The 21,433-nt window shown below is 43.0% G+C and overlaps 1 protein-coding gene across 2 annotated transcripts in view; it reads right to left on the reverse strand.

The window, feature by feature from the left end:
• Window positions 1-2,626: 2,626 nt before the first annotated feature.
• The window catches only part of cbfb (core-binding factor subunit beta), a 36,422-nt gene continuing 17,615 nt past the window's right edge, over window positions 2,627-21,433 (reverse strand). The window contains exons 4-7 of one of the 2 annotated variants that reach the window (XM_061677459.1): window positions 14,963-15,079; window positions 14,716-14,811; window positions 13,144-13,206; window positions 2,627-4,188 (exon numbers count right to left, since the gene is read on the reverse strand). In XM_061677459.1, the coding sequence (XP_061533443.1) occupies window positions 13,177-13,206; window positions 14,716-14,811; window positions 14,963-15,079 (243 nt within the window). In that variant the 3' untranslated portion in view covers window positions 2,627-4,188; window positions 13,144-13,176. Of the gene's footprint in view, window positions 4,194-13,143; window positions 13,207-14,715; window positions 14,812-14,962; window positions 15,080-21,433 lie in introns of both variants that reach the window. The other variant, XM_061677460.1, reaches the window with a different exon arrangement.

Below are 21,433 nucleotides of genomic sequence, written 5' to 3' on the forward strand. Positions count from 1 at the left end.
AATCATTTGTTTCTGTAGTACTTCAGTTGAAAAGTATTTCTGTCCAAAACACATAAATTGGACCTGAGAAAACCAGACTTCCCTCTCCCCAGCCACTTCACCCAGCTCTTCAAGGGGATCCCAAAGCATTCCCAGGCCAGTTGGGAAAGCTCTCCAGCTCCTGGGATATTCTCGGGGCCTCCCATCAGCGGGATATGCCCAGAACACCTCACCAGGGAGGTGTCCAAGAGGCAACCTTACCAGAGGTCAGTGCCACTTCATCTGACTCCTCTCCCCCAAGATAGTTTAAGTCCTCCACTTGGGGCAGGATTTCATGCCTTAACCGGCAGTCCACCATTTTCCGACTGAGGACCACTGTCTCAGTCTTGGTGATGCTGATTCTTATCCCAGCTGCTTCAGTCTCAGATGTATTGCAGCTTGATGAAGCCAACAGAATCACATCATCTGCAAAAAGCAGAGACGCAATACTGAGGCCACCAAACCTGTCCTGCAACGCCCCGGCTGCACAGAGAAATACTGTCCAGCAATGTTATGAACAGAATCAGTGAGATGGTGACAAAGGGCAGCCGTGTTGGAGTCCAACTCTCAGCGGAAACAAATCAGACTTACTTCCAGCAAAATGTCTGTATAGCTTCCTGGTCATCCAGGTCATGGTAAGCCACAAACGTTCAATCAAGGCAAATGGAGTGCACTTTGTTTGTTGAAAACGTTTCAGCTTTAATCCAAAAGGCTTCTTCAGTTCTAAATTATCGGTGTGGTGTCTTCCTGTTTATGCACCAGGGGGTTTTGTTGCTGTTGCCTGGCGTGGTTTGTGAAATGACCATTCTGTATTTCAATCAGTCGTTCACTCGTCTTGCGGCAAATCAGCTCATTAGGGCCACTCTTTCCAACAAAATAGGCGACCTTTGGGGTGAGAGATGTCAGGACATTGATATAGGCAGACGATAGTTGACGCCTCAAACTTCCTCCTCTGTTTAGTGACAGCTTTTCTAGTTTGACATAGATGTCTTATTTTACACCTCTTTCAAACCATCAGTCTTCCCTGTCCAGAATTTGGACGTTGTTGTCCTTGAAGGAAAGTCCCTTTTTGTTGTGATGCAAATGAACCACTGATTCTGGACCTGAACAAGGCATCAGCTGATGTTGCGCCAGGGGCTTGTGCATCGGCTGCTTAGCCTCTCCAATGTAGTGGTCTTTGAACTCCTCACTGCACTGCCATGTGTAAACAACATTGGTGAGTTTGCGTCTCAGTATTTTGTCCTTGGGGTGAACCAGTTTTTGTCTGAGGGTGTTAATGGGTTTGAAATGCATTGGCTCTGAATGTTATGTTTGGAGAAAATCCTTCTGAGATTCTCTGACAAACCAGCCACATATGGGACCACCACATTTTGCCTCCTATTTCTGTCTTCAGGCTCGGGAATGGTGGCTCTTCTATTCTTGGTGGATTTGAAAAAGGCACTGTTTGGATACCCACAGTTAGTAAGAGTCTTCCTTTATGCGATTCTGCTCCTTTTGTCTTCTGTTGTCAGTGGTGGGGATGTTCTCTGCTATGTCCTCGAGGGTTCTGATAACACCTAGCTTGTGTTCCAGATGGACTCTCCTCTGTAGAACCCCACGAATAGATCTTACCAGGGAGGCTGAAGAGTGTGATTCCCCTGCAGTTGGAACACACACTTTCTTATAAAAGGGGACCACCACCCCTTGTCTGACAATCCAGAGGCACTGTTTCTGATGTCCACAGGATGTTACAGAGGCATGTCAACCCAGGAAGCTTGAAAACATCTATAGCCCCACGCAGGGCAGGATAGCGCACCTTGGCATCGCCAAACTCTGCTTCCTCATTGGAAGGTGTATCAGTGGAAATGAGGTCTTCAAAGTATTCTCTCAAACGACCAAAAACGTTGCAACTCAGGGTCTGCAGGGCCCCATCCATCCACTAGACAGTGTTGATGGTGCACTGCTCTCACCGCCTGAGGCGTGGCCTAACTGAACTTCTCTCACACCCAAGTTTTTGCCATAGCAAACCACTGAAGCACATTCCAACTGGCCTGACGGTACTTACCTGCTGTCTCCAGCGTCCCACAGGCCAAAAAGGTCCAATAGGAGTACTTTTTCATCTTGACGGCATCCCTCACAACTGGTGTCCACCAACAGGTTCAGGCATTACTGCCACAACAGACACCAACCATTTTATGGTCACAGCTCCAATCGGCCACCTCAACAACAGCGGCATGCAACTTTGAGTTGAACAATGTCCTGGCACCTTTTTAACCATTCACAGTCACAGTCACGCCGATAGACAATTTAGGATCTTCAGTTCAGAGTATTTGGAGAGAAAACACAACCAAGCACAGTGGAAAATACAAAGGAAGGCCAGAGACGAGATTTGAACAATGTGAACCTCAAAACTGTAAAGAAGATGTGCTAACGACTAGGCCGCTATGCTGCTAAAAATGCTTATCGTGTTTTCTTAATGGTTGTACAATATAATCTCAGAGATTTAAATCACTAGGAAGTGGAGATCCTGACGCCAAAGGAAATGCTAAAAAAATTTGATTATTTTACCCTCAGTGGACACAGAGCTACTGTAAGAGAGCACTCATCAGAATGCAGATCTCTGTCAAGGTAAATTTTTCATTGAATTTTAATTTCTATACAAACAGATAAAACATTTCCAGTCAAAACATAATTGTGAATCAGACCCATGGATTGTTCTCTAGATTGTAGGGGGAGGACTGGACAAAATAAAAAATAAAACATATATTTTGTTAAACAGAAATACATAAAAATAACTCGTTTTAAATTTTAAAAACAATTATGTGACCTAATAACAGAACTTTGGATAAGCCACATTTAAAGCACACAATAAAACACATGAAACAAACCAAAAATAAAGCCGCAAATCGAAGGAATAAACTTTGATATTTTGTAAATTCCGATATAAATGACACAAAACACAATTGTTGATGAAGACAAATGAATATATATGAAAAGGAGTGAGATTATAAAAAGTAAACATCATGACTTTCACACACACACACACACACACACACAATAATAAAACACATTTAATTATGTTCGTGCCGTAACAGGAAATTGCTTCCTTTTATGGCATTCACACTTTTCCAATACTTAATGAGGAATAACTGGGGGACTGACCAATGGATATATTGAAAGCTAAAAAAAAAAAGAAGCGACTAAAAAAAAAAAAACTCTAAAATATTAATTGATGTATGCTTCATTTTGTTATGTCCATTACCTGTCTGAAGTGACTTTGACTCACCCAGTTATTCCTCATCCGAAATATGTAAAGAGAGTGCTCTAATGATAAGTAGGCTGCCCATAGAACAGCCAACAAAATAGGTAGCCCTCTGTTTAGTCCCATGCAAACAAAAACAATGTGAACTTGACTGATTGTATCACTTAGTGCAAAACACTCCTGGATGACATGTTCTAAATGCCCCCACCCCCTAATGGTTGTTGTTACCTTACCCCTGACCTAATATAAATTTTTGGACTGTTATCTCATTGATGTGGTCATTTGAGAAGCAGTTACAACTACTAATAAGAAAACAGATTTTTTATTTTGGTATCACTCCCCGCAACCTCCCTTTCATTCCAGCAAGGTGAACTTTGGTCTCAGAAAACAGCAGGTCTCTGGATTTTGAGCTTTTATTTCTTTTCTTGTTGACGTACCAAACTAAGGAATCATCCCTGATGATTTTACTTTCTGTTTGATCCCCTTCTGTTTGCTTCTGTAATCTTCTCCCACATTTATTCTCAATCAATTATATTTTCAGTATTTGTAAAAAGCTTATTGAAACTACAGGTGATATTTTGTATGATTTGTCTTATCTACTCACATTTGTCACATTTAAACGTGATCAAACACAGTAGATCTTTTTATTAATCCTTTTATCTACATGGTTCACTGTCAATTCAATCAATTACCTATATTCAAATGCCTAAATACTTAAGTCATTTAAAAAATATATTGGAATTAAAAAAAATGTAAATAAAATTTTAAACAAATCAACATTTCTCTTTTGATAAATGTATTTAGTGAAAGAATAACAGGCCGAGTCTCCTCCTCTTCCGTTTTCCTCTACTTGTCATCTTCCTCAGCACATCTTGTGTTCCGCATCAGCGCTGGCCATCTTTAAGCCAGGGCTGGGGTCCTGCTGTCATCTGGACTGGGGAGAGAGGGATGGAAGGATGACAGAGGAGAGGAAAATGGGAAAAGGTAAACAAAGAAGGTGAGTTTGATGGGTGGATGATGATTTGACAGATTAGGACAGAAAGCATGTGAAGGATAGTAAGAATGGAGGTAGAGAGAGGAGATACATTAAGTACAAGTTTTTAAATATCACAGAGTCAATATTTCCTTTTGCATTTATCAAGGAAAGTGGCGGTATACAGTATGTCTGGTTTCTTATAAATAAATATATTTGATTTGAAGCTCTAATTCTATTCTAGTTCTATTATACATGTACAAATGGCATTTTAGTGGAAAGTAGTAGTTTAAAAAGCTCTTTTGTGACCTCTAGTGATGATTTGTGGAACTGTTTCTTTTTCCACCACTTGTACAAGACAGCATGATGAAATGCGTGTGTTTTAACAGAGGCATTAAATCAATATAATGATAAATACCGTACAACTCATCTTTGAAACCAAGATGGAGCCTACATAGGTGGACGCCTCGGTAACGCACTCTCGAGTATTGTCCCAGTTTTTTTCTTTTTTTGTTCCTCTTTGGAGACATTACGTGACGTACGTACTTACACAAGGGAAGACTTGCTAAGGAAGTACCCTCCAGACCTTTTTCTGCCAACTTTCACAAATTGACAAAGTTTTTTTCTTTGGATATTCGCCAGCGGAGCGACTGCGCTCCATGGCGGATGGAGGAAAAGACGAAGACCCCCGTGTGCCGGAGTGTAGGTCAGGCTGAGACGACGAGGATTTCGAACGCCACTTCCGTCAATTCACCTCGCAAATCTATGCTCTCTACCCAACAAAATGGATGAGCTTCATCTCCCCACAAAGACCAGTAAAGACTGCACGTTCCTGCCACCCTCTGCTTCATGGAGACTTGGCTTTGTGAACGCATCCCCGACGTGCCATACTGCTGCCCGGCTTCCAACTACACAGAGAGGACCGCGACACGGAGCTATTGGGGAAAACAAAAGGTAGCGCGATATGCTTCTAGATCTGCGAAAAATGGCGATTCTGATGTCAAGGAGCTCAGGACACACTTCAGGTCAGACTTGGAGTCACTGCTTTTGAATTGTAAGTCATTCTACTCACTTGCTTCATTCATACTCGACAGTGTTTAGAATCCCAGGCTAACACAAACACCGCTCTGCAAACACTGGCTGACCAAGTAAGCCAACTTGAAAAAAAACGCACCCAAATTCACGCCAAATTATTCTTGGGGACTTTAACAAAGCAAAACTCAACCACGAACTCCCTAAAGACAAGCAGCACATTGACTTCCCCACCAGGGATAACAACATTCTAGACCACTGCTATACCACACTCAAGGATATTGCTATTCCCCATGCAACTTTGGGCTCATCTAATCAGTGTTTATTTCACTTAATACCAACATACAGACACTAACTTAAATGTGTGAAGCCTGTGGTGAAAACATATAGACATGATTACATCCTACATCAGCTTCCGTGAAGCCGTGTGTGTACCAAAAAAGACATTTCGCACATTGAATAACCACTGTGGTTCACTGCCAAACTTCACCAACTTCACAAGGCTGAAGAGGACGCCCATCGGAGTGGGGCCAGAGCCCTGTGCAATCAGGCCAGAAAGCAGCTGACAAAAGAAATCAATATCACATCAATAAATTATGCAGAAAAGATGGAAAACCAGTTTGCTGCTAACAACTCTGCGTCAATTTGGTGAGGATTACAATCACTGGATCAACTACAAGCAATCACCCCCTCAAGCATAGAACAATAAAGGACTGGCTGATGAGTTAAATATGTTCTACTACAGATTTGAGAAGATTTTCACATCCCACATCCACCAAGCTGCACCGCCGACGACCACCATCACACCTCTAACTTCCCGTTCGGCATTGACTATTCACAAACAGGACGTGAAACGTGTCATTAAACAACAAAAGACCAACAACGCGGCAGGTCCAGACAGTGTGCCCCCCTCCTGCTTGAAAGTCTATGCGGACCAGCTCGCTCCAGTTTTCACAAAGATCTTCAATAGATCTTTGGAAGAGTGTGAAGTCCCATCCTGCCTCAAACGCACCACCATCATCCCAGTCCCCAAGAAAACTGCAATTTCAGGAGTGAATGACTACAGATCTGTTGCCCTGACATCTCTGGTCATGAAGTCCTTTGAAAGCTTTGTACTGGATCACCTCAAGTCACAGGACACCTGCTAGACCCACTGTGGTGGATGACGTAGTCAACGTGGGACTGCTCTTCATCCTGGAAGACCTCAACGATGCAGGGACCGATGCGAGGATCCTATTTGTGGACTTCAGCTCTGTGTTCAACACCATCATCCCAGAACTCCTCTCTTCCAAGCGTCTCCAACTCAACGTCTTGCCTGCTTTCTGGCAGTGGATTTACAGCTTCCTGACTGGCAACACACAGCAGGTGGGGTTGAGTGACACCACCTCATCCACACGCACCATCAGCACCGGTGCCCCCCAAAGATGAGTCCTATCTCCACTACTCATCTCTCTCTCCTCTAACTACTGCACCTCAACACACCCGACTGTCAAATTCCCGAAGTTTGCAGACGACACAACAGTCATCAGTCTCATCAAAGATGTTGACAAGTTCGCATACTGACAGGAAGTGGAGCAGCTTGAGCTTTGGTGCGGCCGACACAACCTGGAGCTAAACACGCTCAAGATGGTAGAGATGATCATGGACTTCAGGAAACATCCTTCGCCACTGCTGCCCCTCACGCTGTCCAACTGCCCTGTGTCAACCTTCGAGACCTTCAAAATCCTGGTAATTACAGTCTCTCAGGACCTGAAGTGGGAGACCAAGATCAACTCCCTCCTCAAAAAGGCCCAGCAGAGGATGTACTTCCTGCAGCTTCTGAGGAAGCACGGCCTCCCAGAGGAGCTGTTGAGGCTGCAGTCATTGAATCGGTTCGGTGTACATCCTTCACAATCGGGATTGGTGCTGGCACAAAGAAGGACAAAATCAGACTGCAACAGACAGTCAAGGCTTCGGGAAAAAATCGGTACCCTCCTACCCACTCTCGAGGACTTGTACGCTCCCAGGACTAAAACAAGGGCATGCAAAATCCTCTTGGACCCGCCACATCCTGGTCACCACCTATTCCAGCTCCTTCCCTCAGGTAGGCGCTATCGAACAATGCAAACTAAAACCAGCAGACATTCCACCAGCTTCTTCCCGCTTACCATTAACTTCTTAAACAGTTGACATACAATTTCATTGCAACATTTCATTGCAATTTTGCACATCTCTGTTGGGACACTTAACATTTTTCGTACACTCACTCTTTTATCACACGCCTGCACTATTTGCATGCTGTTGTTGATTACTACTGCCCACTTATGTTTGAGAACTCTCTGCACCATTTGCACAATTGTCACTGTACCAGATCATTGCACTATTACTTTCACTTTATATTGCTCTAAATTGCATGAGCACTCTGCATCATTTGCACAATTGCCATTATATCAGCATCACAAAACTAGTGGTCGACTTTCATTGCTCAATTACTCTCAAAACTCGTGTTTTCCATTCATTCATTTTCTGTAACGCTTATTCTCGCAAGGGTCGTCTATCTCAGCTAACTCTGGGCGAGAGGCGGGTTACACCCTGAATGGTTGCCAGCCAATCGCAGTACTCATGTTTTTTATGTCCTAAATGTATATTTTGTCATAGTGGCTGTTTGTTGTCGTACTAGAGTGGCTCCAACTACCGGGGACAAATTCCTTGTGTGTCTTGTAACATGGCCAATAAAGCTGATTCTGATTCTGAAACGTAAAACCTCATGATAGAAACAATTAGTTTTAAGCAAAATGATATACCCTTAGGCACGGTGGACGACTGGTTAGAACGTCAGCCTCACAGTTCTGAGGAGCGGGGTTCAATCCCCGGCCCCGCCTGCGTGGAGTTTGCATGTTCTCCCCGTGCCTGCGTGGGTTTTCTCCGGGCACTCCGGTTTCCTCCCACAGCCCAAAAACATGCACGTTAATTGAAAACTCTAAATTGCCCGTAGGTGTGAATGTGAGTGTGAATGGTTGTTTGTTTGTATGTGCCCTGCGATTGGCTGGAAACCAGTTCAGGGTGTACCCCGCCTCCTGCCCGATGATAGCTGGGATAGGCTCCAGTACGCCCGGGACCCTAGTGAGAAACGGCTCAGAAAATGGATGGATGGATATGCCCTTAATAAAACGTGAAACGATTTTATGTACTATTCAAATGCATGTGATTGTGATGTGTGCTTTAACCCTTAAACCCGACTCGTAACGATATTTATACATTAAAATATATACGCATATCATCATGCTTTCTTGTACAATTGGTGGGAAAAGAAGCAGTTCCACAAAGCACCACTAGAGGTCATAAAAGAGCTTTTTATTGGCAGTTCTGTGCCTTTGACAAGTTAGGATCTCTGACAGACTGAACAGAATGTTTGGCACTGATAAACACACACACACACACACACACACACACACACAGGCACACACACACATGCGCGCATGGAGTCATTAGGTCATCAGAAGGGATTGGCATAACTTTCAAAGTATTTGATGACAACGAGCGTGGCGCACAGCCTGCCCATGCTTTAAAAATACTTGTGGTTATGTGTTTACATTTGTGATAGCTGAGAGAACTGGAGCAAGGTGAGAATCTGGGCACAATCTGTGAAGCAGGTCACAGTGCAAATACAGACAGAGATAGTAAATGGGGTCACGAGTTCAACTGGAATGCCTTTTGTGGCTCAACGTAATAGCAAATTATCACAAAGTCACATGCTGAAACAAGTACAGCATGTCATGATATAATTTTACCCACTACCAGCCTGACTGACTCCACCATTAGTCTTTATCCGCAGAAATAGGGGCACAGTCACAGTCCATTTCAGTCTGTCTGTCTTATCTTAAACCAACCACTCGGTTGATTATTTTAATTCATGTAATACAAGCAATGTTAGGGAGTAAATAATTACCTTTAATGAGATTACATAATTTAATTACAAAATGTATGTAATTGTTATCAATTACATTGCTGGGAGAAAATGTGGAATTAAATTACAGTTGCATTTGTAAATTTCCATGATTAAAATTTTAGTTACATTTAAAAAATAACTGCAAAAGCTCAGATTTTTTTCCCCATGTCACTTCCTCCTTCTGAAGCTGAGCCTTGTGATTGAGTCTCTCTGGTTATGTGCCTTTCTGCTGTAGTCTCAAATACAGTATTTCCACATAAGACCTCGATCTACTAGTTTGTCTGAGATTTCGAAAAGGTAGATACATTTTTTAACATAAAAGAACATTTACTTTTGAAAGGGCGATCCCGCCATCTGTGGTCCCTTTTCAAGGTTTCTTATTTCTCCCCAAATGGGGTTTTGAGTTTTTGCTGGCCCAATTGGGGGATTTAGATCAGGGGATGTCGTCAATCATTGTCAAACATGTATGCCTGTGAAGCCCTTTGAGGTTATTCTGATTAAGAGCTATACAAATAAACTTAACTTGAATAACAGTTTCATCCATCCATTTTCTGTACCGCTTATCCTCACTAGGGTCGCGGGCGTGCTGGAGCCTATCCCAGCTGTCATCGGGCAGAGTTTATATACAGTATATGTAAAATGCAACAAACACATTTTTATGATGTATTTACAGTTCATTATGTTTTGTTATCAGTGTATTTGTGTAAAAAAATTAATATGTGATCAATTTCAAAATAATGATCTATGGTTTGAATCCACTTTTTTTTTTTTTAAAGGAAACATCCAGGTTGATGCCTTAATTCTAAATTAAGAAAAGTGATCAAAATGTAATGAAATGTAAATAGTTATATTACTTTGAGAAAGTAATTGAAATAGCTACACTACTATTAAATTTTAAACAGGGTAACATGTAACTGCAACCATCTACATTTCCAAAGTAATCTTCCCAACACTGAATTCAAGCTTTAATTGCCTGAATCTGAATCACACCCCTCTGCATTTGCCATGTGTGGATGAAGCATTAAAGACTGGACCAACTATCCCATTCGTATTAGAGCCAAAACAACAGATATGTGCTATCTGAGAAAAGAGTTAACTGTTTGTGATCAAAATAGTCACCGTTTTTGCTGTTTATGCTGTTTCACTGGTGTTGTGTTTTGATTTGCAGGAGGGAGCACTCTAATCATAAGGGCAGGAGCGCTTTCTCTATTGATCCACACACAAATTGAAGCCTGCTGGGCCAGTGTTAGCTGCTTAACCACAGCTCAATACAAGAGAAGTGAGTGTGTTTGTGTTTTCTGTGTGTGTGAGTGTAGTTGTGCAGCAGCTTTGCTGTGTCTGCAACTTTGTGCATGCATCCACTTGAACAACATGAATGTGAGACGATGCTAGGGGGCTGATTTCGATCAATACTAATGATATATTAATGCTTTCTGGCCCAGATTATCATTTACCACCAAATTCTCTTTCTGCTGGGTGACATTGTGTTTGTGTGTGTGCGTGTATTTACCAATCTATTACATCCATCCATCATTTTTAACAGGTATCTTTCGAAGAGGAAAATCCTTGCTTTTGGATGAATGAATGAAGGTGTGTTTTAGTGAATTGTTGTCTACAAGTTCCATTTGAAGAAAGTTGATGATTCAGCAATAATAATAAAAAAAAAATCCCTCAACTGTATATTTAATGAAATACGTATTAATAGTGTACTTTACATTGTAATGTAGAAATTTAGGGTACCATATATGTCAGTGAGATTCTTCCAAAATTAAGACACCAGGATATACAGTAACATCCATACATTTTCTATACCACTTATCCTGTTCAGGGTCACGGGAAGCTGGAGCCTATCAGGATAAAACATCAATTAGTTAATCAATAAAGTAATCTATGCTTTATCCTGATAGGCTCCAGCTTCCATATTTAAAAGTTAAGAAAGTTTACATGCGTGATTTTGCATTGAGGCCGCACGGTGGACGACTGGTTAGAGCGTTTGCCTCACAGTTCCGAGGACCGAGCTTCAATCCCCGGTCCCGCCTGTGTGGAGTTTGCATGTTCTCCCCGTGCCTGCGTGGGTTTTCTCCGGGCCCTCCGGTTTCCTCCCACATCTCAAAAAACATGCATGGTAGGTTAATTGAAGACTCTAAATTGCCCATAGGTGTGAATGTGAGTGTGAATGGTTGTTTGTTTATATGTGCCCTGCGATTGGCTGGCAACCAGTTCAGGGTGGCCTCCTGCCCGATGATAGCTGGGATAGGCTCCAGTACGCCCGCGACCTTAGTGAGGAGAAGCGGCTCAGAAAATTGATGGATGGATGGATGGCTTTAAAACAGCTTTTAACACAAGTGCTCCGAGAAAATGTTTAGTAGTTTTCACTCAAACGAACATACAAAAATATTACTTCCATGAGATAACACAAAAACAAACAAACAAAATCTCATAATTATGCTGGTTCAAAAAGATAACCACATTTACTTTGAACCTGATGCAAATTATGGGAACGTAATGCCTAACATGGGACACAACCGCTAATTTTAGAGTCGAAATGCACGTCACAACAATTTCTCTGCCTAACAAAAGACCTTTCTATGTCCTATTGTGGGTCTTTAAGGAGTAAGCACCAGCAATTCTATTGATTCAGTGACAGACAAGTTATCTTCTTCTCTGTGCCTCAGGGCAGAAATTTGAGACCAGTTTGATAAAAAGTGACCTTCAAAAAGTGCCTGACTTTCTGTCTTTGTACTCCTCATCTGAACTCTATCTGCTGAGTGCCTGCCTTTCTCTCCTCTCTAGTTTCTATATCTATACTGTATATCACATAAGCAGCCACTTTGGTTGGGTGTTGAAGAACTGCAGTACATGTTTTTTTATCAGCTATATCTCTTCTAAGGGCATAGTTGAGTGGTCCTGCATTCGAATCCTGCCTGAGGCGCAACCTGTGTGAAATTTGCAAGTTCTCCCTGTGCTTGAAAAGGTTTTCTGTGTGTACTCACACATTCCAAAAACATGCATGTTAGGTTAACTGATTGCCTCTAATAGTCTGTTGTTGTGAATGTGTGTGTGAATGGTTGTTTGTCTATATGTGCCTTGCAAGTGACTGGCGACCAGTACAAGTTGTCGGTTGCCCAAAGTCATCTGCAGGCTCCAGGCAACCCTAATGAGGACAAGCGCTAAAGAAAATGGATGGATGGATGAATCGATATCTGTTTTTAGCAGATATTGTCTTGTATCCAGCATGCCATTAAACAAATACAAGCGAATACAGTATCGTGTTGTCGAACTTTGTCGTAGCGTCGGAGTATGGTACTCTTTCGCACAGCCCAAACATATTAAGAGGCGGCGGGGTTGCTGAGGAGGATTCTGCATGGATCAACCGGGCCTGATCCTGAGGAAAAGACACTTTCCTGAAGGCATCTATCTACCTGCGGCACTTCCTATAATCTCTTTAAATGGACTTTCATGCTGCTTCAGCTAACATTGTACAGCACCAGACTATGTGATAAATGTTGCCTACTCGACATCCATTGCAGGCTGGTCATCCTGGAAGGGGGATTCCTTCCATCTGTGGTCCCTTCTCAAGGTTTCTTCTTCTCTCCCTAAATGGCGTTTGGAGTTTTTCCTTGCCAGCTTGGGGGGTCAAATAAATGGGGTAGATCAAGGATGTTGTCGATCTTTTTCAACCGTGGGCTTGTGAAGCCCTTTTCAGACTCTTTTTGATTAAGGGCCATACAAACAACTCAACATCAATTTAAATGTATGCACATTGACAGGCACACAGATATTGTCAAGCACACAAATATCCACTCCTCAAAAACAGAAACACAGCAGAAAGTAATGGAGACGGACCACACACACATGCAGGCACGCTGGCATGCACACACATTTCCAACAAAACACAGGATGGTTTAGTGCATAACAGTGTGAGAAATGTGAAAAACCAAGGACACAAACCCTTTTGTTTTCTGCTGGCGTGTCTGTCTGTCATCAGTCCCAAATTTTAGAAACCACAGGGTCCTAAAAAAACAAAAAAACAAAAAAAAAAACAATTCAGGAGTCAGTTGTAGGACATCAACTTCCCATTGATTTCACTAAAGCCATTATGGTAAAACAAGTTCGCATTCAGCAAATAAATATGTTGTACTTCTATACACAATAAAATCTTGGGAAAAGATTTCCCAAGATGGAAATCTTGGGCCACCAGGCAGATGCCTGTGTTTTAGTAATAGTAAATCCGTAGCAAATAATAAGTAAGTAATAGTAAATTTTGTAGCAAACTGATCATGCACTAAACCCATGATTCAATTCAGTCTGTTACTAATACTTAATCAATCTCCAAAAAGTTAAAAGCACACAAGCACACCCTAAACAACCCAAAGCAAAGCAAAAGCATGTACACATGAAAAAGCTATTAAAAGAATGAACTTTTCTTCTCATAATAATTGCAATTAAACAAATAAGGTAAAACATTTTAAACAGAATATCATTACAATATATAATTGTTTTCTGCAATTGACAACCATTTCAGGGTGTACCCCACCTCCTGCCCGATGATAGCTGGGAGAGCCTCGAGCACGCCCTCGTGAGGAGAAGCGGCTCAGAAAATGGATGGATAATTGTTTTACAAATATTTTTCCATAATTAAGCTTGAATAATAACAGATATTTCCAGTTTTTCAGGGTCTAGCCTTGCAAACCTGATCTAGAAACTTCAAATTTCACTTTGAATTTGCTTGTAGCAGCATGGCTAGATTAAAAGGGAGATGTGGCGAAAGCCAACACTGGAGTGCGGTGCAACAGTAAAACAATGGACCCAATTAATTGATATATAGATTAGGGCTGTTTTTTTAAATCAGATAAATCACACTTTTTAATTTTGATTATTTGTGATTAATCACAGGTGCCAAATACATTTCTCTTTGAGATGGGAGTTTTTACTTGTTGTGCTTCGATGAATTGTTTTTTTCCCAAAAGTCTCATCGGGGTGACTTTTGAAGCAAAATTTTCTGCCGAGCACACCAGTTGGCGTCTCCTCACTCATCTTTGCACTGGCGTAAGCATTGACCTGATCACTGAATTTATAGAAACCTGCACCACATTTCAGATATCCATCCGCGGTTAAGGTAAAGGAGCGTGTGTGGTCAAAATAAACTGTGTGATTAATCTGAGTTAATACACGATTAATGTGATACATTTTTGAGTGATTAATCATGACTTAACGCTTTAACTTTCACAGCCCTATTTTAAATATATATATTTTTTATATTTGAAGTTCTGTACATACAGTGTAAAAATGATTTAAGATAGATTTGTAAATATTTCTTAAACTGCAGCTGACATTGTTGACATTGTTTATACGCTGTTAATAGCTGGTTAACAATTGCAGTTAAAAATAAAAGTGTGAACAACTCTGTAGTGTAGGAATGTTTTTTTCTTAAATAACAGATTTTATAAAGAAATTAATGAAAATAGTGCTGCTGTTTCAAATGAAGTTACACTAACAGTTTCAGAATTTTCAGTCTCTCACCTCTAGGTCCTCTCTGTGTGACCTCTCTCGCTCTTCAAAGTCTCTGGTTCTTCGTCGAGCGTCCTCAAATGCTGCCTGAGCCAAAGCGTCCTCATGCTGAACACACGCACAGTCGCAGGCACACACACAGAGCAAGTTGCAAACCTGTTATTTTATAAAACCTTAAGTGAGATACAGTAGTAAGGCATAATGTGCTGCATCATGTAAGTTAAGTTAACCATTCTTCTGGTAGTATGTTCTGCGCTACCTGTGCCCTCTCATCATCATATTCCAGGAATCCCATCCCATCCAGCCTCTGTAGGTCGATCCAACCTCTCCAAATCACACACACTCCATTCAAGATCATCGGCGCCTTTAAATGGACCTGACAAAACAAAGAAGGAAAACATCTCCAATACATTTGACTAAAATATCGACATAACAGTATATTATGGACATGGAGGTTATACTGAACATGATATGGATTATTTAGCATCGCCTGAAACTGATTGACTGTTGAGAAAGACCAAAAAAAATTTTTTTTTAAATAAATCAGGTCAACAGTTTCCTAATGCAACAGATCGACTAAATGAGGCAGTCACTATTAGTGCAACATTAAGATAGTCTGAAAGAAAACACATTATTATAGATACAGTATGTTTTCTGTGTCAATGTTATAATGCGTATCCTTTTACATACAGTATAACGGTTTCTATGAGTTTGTTGTTTTTATAAGGAATACTGGGAATATTGATTTCAACATCAAAACATTTGAAGTCTTATTCTATGCATACAATACAGTAAATGTATAAATCATCCCCCTCCACATTTAGCTAAGTTCACCTGTTAATTTGTTAAAGCCAAAGAGTTATTTTACTTATTTATTAAACGTTTTTGATTTCTGGATGTCTGAATGCCCGAATGTCAGCATAGTCAAGGCACACAATTTGCAGTTTGAATTCAATTGAATTTTGAAACATTATTTCCAGTAGGAATTTATGGAAATAGAATTAGAACTGTCATTTCAAGGGGACATTAAGAAAAAATTACTTTTTAATTGCTTGTATACAAATAGTTCTCTCACCCATCAAGTGTGAAGTTAAGTCAATTTCAATCAAGTTCAATTTATAACATGTACTCTAATTCTTGATATTTTGAGTATTTTGACGAATTTATGTCATACAACTTTAAAATTGCAAAAAAAAAAAGGCTATTACATTTCCTTTTAAGTCAAATTTTAACTTCATCTGTCCATCAATTTTCTCTGCCGCTTTTGCACCTGAGCTGGAAGCTTTCCCAGCTGACTTCAGACAAAAGAGGGGTGGGGGACAACGCCCTGGACTGGTCACAAGTCAAGCTCGGGGCACATACCTGTATAGCGACAGATAATCATTCTCATGCACATTCATGATTTAACTGAGTGGACACTGACCCCACACTGCCAGCTCTGAAGTTAGGTGAATGTACCACTATACCATCCAAGTGTTAAAAAAATAAAAAATATAATAGAAAAATAATTTAACCACTCCAAATAGTGACAATAAAAACAGTAAAACACTCTTAGTTTGATAACAAGTAAGGGAACACATGGTGACACTGGGAAAAAAGTATTGGAACGCAAAAAGGACAAAGGCATTGGGACATAGCTAGAAAAAAAAATTCATTTTACTGCTTTGAATGCTTCCTATTAAGTAAGTTAGGTAATTTTGTTTCTTCTTTGCTTCACACATTTTTATCTTAATAGCCCTGGATCAATCTTTTAGGATAGGTGTAGCAGAAAAGCCACAAAAACAAAGCAAATCACACATACAGAAGTATGGTGAGGTCTCACACGACATGCCGATGTCACGAGTGACACCCAAGTTTTGTCAACTTTAGAGCTGCTCGACTATAGAGATTCTGCTGTAGATTTCATTTTAATTTTTTCAATTGAACTTGTTGTAATTTGTCCAAGTAGTACAAAAACCTTCGTGTGAGTCATTGGACTCACATGGTAAGGCTTTTACAGCAGCTGTTAATACAAACTTTAATCAAATGAGGATGGACAACAAATGAATATGTGTAATGGACAAAAACGATGAAAATCACAAAACCCAAAACGGTACCGCATCAGTAGATATACATTGTCGTACAATGGAGCAGAGTGGAGAAGTGTCCTCTATCGTGTGTATACACAATTATGCAGGGAACTCTCAGAGCGAAATAAACACAAGATTATCTCTAAAAAAAAAAAATCTGTCTGTCCACCTGTCAATATTGTATTTGATCTTTTAATGCCATTGTCGTTTCTACTACTTCAATCTGCTTTCTGTGGTATTTTTGTTGTTGTCGTCAAATTAAACATGATTTGAAGAATTAATCAACAACTCAAACACATCTTCCACTACATACATGCTGTTATTTTCTTTGAGCGATTGGGCAGCTCCACGCTCAGTACTTTACTCGGGTTATTTTTGGAGGCGCTCATACAGGGACCTCTTTTACCACAGCGACTCACACAGCACCAAGGATGTAGGGGGACCGCACCCCGAGAAGTTGTGGGTTTTAGGTTTATTCCAGTTCATATGTGCGCGTGTGTGCATAAGACAAGGAGAGAGGAGAAAAATTAGTGGCAGAAAGGGAGAGATGGCTTCCATATCATTGGGGCAGAATGGTACTTTAAAAAGAAAGCTTCGCTTTGCCTGACGAGGAAAATGTGTGTGTGTTGTGTGTCTGTATGAGGGGAAAATATGCAGAAACGGTCCAACCACAGACTTCCTCTGAGAACCATGTCAACCCCCACATCCATTTGCTAACACACACACACACACACACTGAAAAAGAAAAGGCAATACAGCAAAATGTGGCATAAAATTCTGCCTCCTCCTCAAAAAAAAATGGAAGAGCTGGTTTATTTGGTTAGGCCTGGAAGCATTGGTTTGATCGGCTGAAGGTTAGTGTACTGTTCGGACGTGATATCCTGTTGGCAATGTGCAATCCAATCCTCAGAAGGGCCAGGTCTTTATTTGAAAATGATTCATTTTAATCCCTTTTAAGTTTACGAACATTTCGTTTCTAGGTTTTCAAGTGCAATTCCCTTAAATATTTTTTTACTTTATTTTAACCAACTGTTGAAACTTGTTGCACCACAACATACTGTATTTGTTAAATGCTCAGAAGCTAAAAAAGTGTCGCAGATAGAGATAAAGATTCGAAGTCTGTAAACAAACATCGGATTATTTTGGTGTGCAACAAACACACAACAACAAGTGCTAGCAAAACACGAGGTGTCCAGACTGGTCTATTAATATTATAAACCCGAAACAGCTAAAGTGCCAGTAGGTAGGGCAGCGTACTGTAGCACTGACAGACATGATGTTCTCTTCTAATTACAACAAATTATTTTGAAGCTTTAGTTTTCTTTGACAGGTTTAATACTGAAAACATATGGCCGAGCCCACACCCCAGTTATGTGTAATATTTAACCTATTATTATTATTATTATTCATCCATCCATTTTCTGAGCCGCTTCTCCTCACTAGGGTCGCGGGCGTGCTGGAGCCTATCCCAGCTATCAGCGGGCAGGGGGCGGGGTACACCCTGAACTGGTTGCCAGCCAATTGCAGGGCACATACAAACAAACAACCATTCGCACTCACATTCACACCTACGGGCAATTTAGAGTCTCCAATTTTTTGGGATGTGTGAGGAAACCGGAGTGCCCGGAGAAAACCCACGCAGGCACGGGGAGAACATGCAAACTCCACACAGGCGGGGCCGGGGATTGAACCCCGGTCCTCACGACTGTGAGGCTGACACTCTAACCAGTCGTCCACCATGCCGCCTATTATTATTCACTTTTTTCTTATTTTCTATGCATCCAATTCCATATAATTTTGAGGGAACTCTTTGGGTCTTTTTTAATTCGAGCTTGTATCAATGCACAAAGTTTCACAAAGGCATAATTGGGGCAAAAAAGATCCCATAGCCAAATGTGCTCATAAATTATTCCTACAGGCCATGAAATCCAAGACACGATGTCCACTTTACCTCTATAAATTAAATTTAATTTAATATAATATTAATAATATTTCATTTGGAGACTGACTTAGACAAGATCGGTGATTTATATTATTAAACATGTTCATGTCATGAAACCCCCTCCTTGACCCGTCAACTTGTCGTGGTGGAGGGGTTTGTGATCCTAGGAGCTAAGTTGTCTGGGGCTTTATGCCCCTGGCAGGGTCACCCATGACAAACAGGTCCTAGGTGAGGGCCCAGACAAAGCACGGCTCAAAGACCCCTAATGATGACGACAAACAATAGACTTCATTTTCCCTTGCCCGGACGCGGGTCACCGGGGCCCCCCACTGGAGCCAGGCCTGGTGGTGGGGCTCGAAGGCGAGCGAAGGCGAGCGCCTGGTGGCCGGGCACAGCCCGAAAAAGGGTAACGTGGGTCCCCCGTCCCATGGGCTCACCACCTGTGGGAGGGGCCATAGGGGTTGGGTGCAGTGTGAGCTGGGCGGTGGCCGAAGGCGGGGACCATGGCGATCCGATCCCTGGCTACAGAAGCTGGCTGTGGATGTGGAATGTCACATCTCTGGCAGGGAAGGAGCTGGTGTGTGAGGTCGAGAAGTTCCGATAGTACAGTCGGACTCGCCTCCACACACAGCTTGGGCTCTGGTACCAGTCCTCTCGAGAGGGGTTGGACTCTCTTCCATTCTGGAGTTGCCCACGGTGAGAGGCGGCGAGCAGGTGTGGGTATACTTATTGCCCCCTGGCTCGGCACCTGTACGTTGGGGCCTCCCTCCGCCTTCGGGTGGGGGGACGGGTCCTGACTGTTGTTTGTGCCTATGCACCAAACACCAGTTCAGAGTAGCCCCCCTTTTTGGAGTCCTTGGAGGGGGTGCTGGAGAGCGCTCCCGCTGGGGACTCCATCGTTCTGCTGGGGGACTTCAATGCTCACGTGGGCAATGACAGTGAGACCTGGAAGGGCGTGATTGGGAGGAACGGCCCCCCCGATCAGAACCCGAGCGGTGTTCTGTTATTGGACTTCTGTGCTCATCACGGATTGTCCATAACGAACACCATGTTCAAGCATAAGGGCGTCCACACGTGCACTTGGCACCAGGACACCCTAGGTCGCAGTTTGATGATCGACTTTGTGGTCGTGTCATCGGATTTGCGGCCGCATGTCTTGGACACTCGGGTGAAGAGAGGGGCAGAGCTGTCAACTGATCACCAGCTGGTGGTGAGTTGGCTCCGATGGTGGGGGAAGATGCCGGTCCGACGTGGCAGGCCCAAACGTATTGTGAGGGTCTGCTGGGAACGTCTGGCAGAATCCCCTGTCAGAAGGAGTTTCAACTCCCACCTCCGACAGAACTTTGCTCATGTTCCGGGAGAGGCGGGGGACATCGAGTCTGAGTGGAACATGTTCCACGCCTCCATTGCTGAGGCGGCCGAGCTGTGGCCGTAAGGTGGTCGGTGCCTGTCGTGGCGGCAATGCCCGAACCCGTTGGTGGACACCAATGGTGAGGGATGCCGTCAAGCTGAAGAAGGAGTCCTATTGGGCCTTTTTGGCCTGAGGCAGCTGATGGGTACCGCCTGGCCAAGCAGAATGCAGCTCTGGTGGTCGCTGAAGCAAAAACTCGGGTATGGGAGGAGTTCAGTGAGGCCATGGAAAAAGACTACGGCTTCGAGGAAATTCTGGTCCACCATCCGACGTCTCAGGAGAGGAAAGCAGTGCACCACCAACACTGTGTATAGTGGGGATGGGGCGCTGCTGACCTCGACTCGGGACGTTGTGAGTCGGTGGGGAGAATACTTCGAAGACCTCCTCAATTCCACCGACACGCCTTCCCATGAGGAAGCAGAGTGTGGGTTCTCTGAGGCGGGCTCTCCTATCTCTGGGTTTGAGGTCACCGAGGTAGTTAAAAAGGTGGCAGGGCCCCGGGGGTGGATGAGATTCGCCCGGAGTTCCTAAAGGCTCTGGATGTTGTGGGTTGGCACGCCTGTCCTGGTTGGCACGCCTCTGCAACATCGTGTGGACATTGGGGACAGTGCCTCTGGATTGGCAGACTGGGGTGGTGGTCCCCCTTTTTAAGAAGGGGGACCGGAGGGTGTGTTCCAACTACAGGGGGATCACACTGCTCAGCCTCCCTGGTAAGGTCTATTCAGGGGTGCTGGAGAGGAGGGTCCGTCGGGAAGTCGAATCTCAGATTCAGGAGGAGCAGTGTGGTTTTCGTCCTGGCCGTGGAACAGTGGACCAGCTATACACCCTCGGCAGGGTCCTCGAGGGTGCATGGGAGTTCGCCCAACCAGTCTACATGTGTTTTGTGGACTTGGAGAAGGCGTTCGACCGTGTCCCTCGGGGAGTCCTGTGGAGGGTGCTTCGGGAGTATGGGGTACCGAACCCCCTGATACGGGCTGTTCGGTCCCTGTACGACCGGAGTCAGAGTTTGGTCCGCATATCCGGCAGTAAGTCGGACTCGTTCCCGGTGAGGGTTGGACTCCGCCAAGGCTGCCCTTTGTCGCCGATTCTGTTCACAACTTTTATGGACAGAATTTCTAGGCGCAGCCAAGACGTAGAGGGGGTCCGGTTTGGTGGCCTCAGTATTGCATCTCTGCTTTTTGCTGATGATGTGGTTCTGTTGGCTTCATCAAGTCGTGAGCTTCAACTCTCACTGGAGCAGTTCCCAGCCGAGTGTGAAGCAGCTAGGATGAGAATCAGCACCTCCAAATCTGAGACCATGGTCCTCAG

Source organism: Phycodurus eques, chromosome 5 (assembly GCF_024500275.1).
Source record: "Phycodurus eques isolate BA_2022a chromosome 5, UOR_Pequ_1.1, whole genome shotgun sequence".
Classification (NCBI taxonomy): domain Eukaryota; kingdom Metazoa; phylum Chordata; class Actinopteri; order Syngnathiformes; family Syngnathidae; genus Phycodurus; species Phycodurus eques.